We start from the raw sequence: 3,443 nt of genomic DNA on the forward strand, positions 1-3,443 counted from the left end.
GTGAGAGCTTGTTTAGCTGGTTCAGGTGTGTTTAATTGGGGTTGGAGCTAAACTCTTCAGGATACCGGCCCTCCAGGACCGAGTTTGGACAGCCCTGGTCTAGACCATTTGAGTAGGGACAGAGACTAAAGAGCTTTTTAACATGCACAGTGTTTAAGAGTAGCAACGTGTGTGTGTGTTGTGTGTGTGTTACGTGTGTGTGTGTGTGTGTGTGTGTGTGTGTTACGCGTGTGTTTCTGCGTGTGTTACGTGTGTGTTTTTGCGTGTGTGTTTCTGCGTGTGTGTTACGTGTGTGTGTGTGTGTTACGTGTGTGTGTGTGTGTTACGCGTGTGTGTTTCTGCATGTGTTACGTGTGTGTTTTTGCGTGTGTTTCTGTGTGTTGCATATGTGTATTATGCGTGTGTTTCTGCGTGGTACGCATGTGTTATGTGTGTGTGTTTCTGCGTGTAATGTGTGTTCCGCGTTTGTGTTTGTGCATACACCGCATGTTACGCATGTGTGTTTCTGTGTGTTACTCGTGTGAGTTTTTGTGTGTTATGCATGTTTCTGTGTTACGCGTGTTACACATGTGTTATGTCTGTGTGTTTCTGCGTGTTATGCGTGTTCCGCGTTTGTGTTACCCGCGCGTTACACATGTGTGTTTCTGTGTTACGCATGTTACGGATGAGTTATGTCTGTGTGTTTCTGCGTGTTCCGCGTTTGTGTTACCTGCGTGTTACACGTGTATTTCTGTGTTACGCATGTGTTATGTGTGTGTGTTTCTGCATGTTCCGTGTTTGTGTTACCCGTGTGTTACACGTGTGTTTCTGTGTGTTACTCGTGTGAGTTTTTGGGTGTGTTAAGCATGTGTTTCTGCGTGTTACGCATGTATATGTCTGTGTGTTTCTGCGTGTTATGCATGTTCAGCCTTTGTGTTACCCGCGTGTTACGCATGTGTGTTTCTGCGTGTTACTCGTGTGAGTTTTTGTGTGTTATGCGTGTGTTTCTGCGTATTACGCGTATGTGTTTGTGTTACGCGTGTGTTTCTGCGTGTTACACATGTGTTATGTCTGTGTGTTTCTGCGTGTTATGCATGTTCCGCATTTGTGTTACCCGCATGTTACGCATGTGTGTTTCTGCGTGTTACGCATGTGTTATGTGTGTGTGTTTCTGCATGTTATGCATGTTCTGCATTTGTTGCCCGCGTGTTACGCATGTGTTTTATAGTGTGTTACACGTTTGTGTTACTTATGTGAGTTTTTGTGTGTGTTATGCCTGTGTTTCTGCATATTACGCGTGTGTGATTCTGCGTGTTACGCACATGTTACGCATGTGTGTTTCTATGTGTGTTACGTGTGTGTGTTTCTGTTTGTTGCGCACATGTGTTACATGTGTGTGTATGTTCGTCACGGCTGAACTTGGACTCTCTCTATCTCTGCAGATTTCTTCAAAGGGAAGACAGTGTTTAAGCACTGGCTGTCGGGCACGTGTTACACCAACATCAGCTTCCAGCTGGTCTCAGAGGCCACGGTCAACAGGAGCACGCTGGTGAGCCGCAGCGACGTTACCCATGAGCCCCTGCGCCACCGCACCGGTACGACTCATTCAGGCTCTTCTGTCAGCCGTCATGTGATCATAAGCTCTAAATTCACCTTTAAATGATCTTTAATTAGCGCTGGAATGACTGAACGAGGTTAGAGCTGGAGCAGGCAGTGCACGAGCCTCGTTAATTATTGATGGAAACCCTCCAGACTCACTAATTAATGAAACCTGTCAGAAGTTTGAGTGCATTTCACCCTGAAATCAAAGGAAATGTTAAGAATTTTTACTTTGCATGAAGAAAATCCTGTTTTTAGGATCATTTATATTTTTATAATTTTGGTTAAATATGATAAATGGTGTTTGTTCTGTGTGTTAATTTCACATGTCCAGTCCCGAATCCTCCTCTCAACGTGTCGCTCAAAATCATCCACCTCAGCGGCCGAGGAGCATCTGGATCTGACCTGCACGCGGCTGTTCTGAAGGCTTCCCACAATGCATCAGTCCTTCGGCGGGCACGTGACATTCCTGCGGCTGAAGAACAGGAAGAGGAAGTGAACAGTGAGGAGATGAGCGTCACACAGATGCCGATGAACGAGTCCGTCGCCATCTACAGCAGCACAGCCGAACCCGCGCCTGACAACAGCACTGAGCCGCTGTGGGCGGAGCCGACGGGAAGCTCCGCCCCCACAGAGGAGGAGGAGTTTGTGAACGCACTGATGCCAGAATATGAGGACTCTAATGAGCCAGGGTCAGCGATGGACGTGACCTTTGAAGCCAATGTGATGCCCATCCTGCTGGAGCTGCGCTGGTTACCGCCACGGCCACCCACCGCGTTCGATGGATTCAACATCTACATCTACCGCGATGGTGAGAATCATCACGTGTTTTACACAGCAAAAAACAATTATGTCTGTGTAAACCCTTTGTAAATTAATTTCTGTGTTTATTTCCTTGTTTGACCAGGAAACTCCACCAAAACAGCCAGCGATAATTTGCAGTAATAATTAATAAATTGAACAAAACATTTATAAATACATGAATAAATAATAAATGAATTAAAAATAGGGAGTAATCGTTAATAAATCAAAATAAAACATATTTAAATAAATTAATAAATAAAATAATAAACAATAAATGAATTAAAATAGGCAGTAATAATTAATAAATCAAAATAAGAGAGTTATAAATGAATTAATAAATAAAAATATCAAATTAATTAAAATAGACAGCAAAAATTAATTAATAAAAATAAAACATTTATAAAAAAATTAGTAAATACATTTAAATAAGCAGTAATCATTAATAAATAAAATAACCGTCTGTAATAATTTATAAATACAAATAAAACAGTTATAAATAAATAAATAAACTAATAAAAATAATTAATAAATTAAAACAGCATTACTAATTAATCAATAAAAATAAAACTTCATAAATAAATTCTCAATAATAAATTAATTAAAATAGGCAGTAATAATTAATACATCACAATTAAACCATTATAAATGAACTAATAAATAAAAAATAATGAATACATTTCAAAAAGCCACTAAAAATAAAAATAAAACTGAAAATTAATTAATTAATAAAAAGAATAATATATAAATAGGCAGTAATAATTAATATATCAAAATTCAACAGTTTTAAATAATAAATAAATTAAAATAGGCATTAATAAAAATAAGTCAAATCTTTGTAAATAAATTTCTCTGTTCTTTTCCTCGTGGTTTGAGCAGGAAACTCCACCGAAACGGCGACGGTGGATGAGAACACACACGAGTTCTTCACCGAGCTCTCCGAAGCAGGAACGTATGGCGTTCACGTCACGACGCTCAGTTCGTCTGGAGACTGCGAGGCCCGAGAGAGTTCAGCCGACACCAGATTCACCTTCTACATGAGTACGAGCGTGTGTGTGTGTGTG

The 3,443-nt window shown here is 40.3% G+C and overlaps 1 protein-coding gene across 1 annotated transcript in view; it reads left to right on the plus strand.

Moving 5' to 3' along the window:
• The window catches only part of ptpro (protein tyrosine phosphatase receptor type O), a 43,400-nt gene that overhangs the window by 17,693 nt on the left and 22,264 nt on the right, over window positions 1–3,443 (plus strand). The window contains exons 4-6 of the mRNA XM_016452161.1: window positions 1,422–1,574; window positions 1,913–2,389; window positions 3,259–3,420. Of these exons, the coding sequence (XP_016307647.1) occupies window positions 1,422–1,574; window positions 1,913–2,389; window positions 3,259–3,420 (792 nt within the window). The remainder of the gene's footprint in view (window positions 1–1,421; window positions 1,575–1,912; window positions 2,390–3,258; window positions 3,421–3,443) is intronic.

This window comes from Sinocyclocheilus anshuiensis, unplaced genomic scaffold (genome assembly GCF_001515605.1).
Source record: "Sinocyclocheilus anshuiensis isolate Anshui unplaced genomic scaffold, SAMN03320099.WGS_v1.1 scaffold1543, whole genome shotgun sequence".
In the NCBI taxonomy this organism is placed as follows: Eukaryota; Metazoa; Chordata; class Actinopteri; order Cypriniformes; family Cyprinidae; genus Sinocyclocheilus; species Sinocyclocheilus anshuiensis.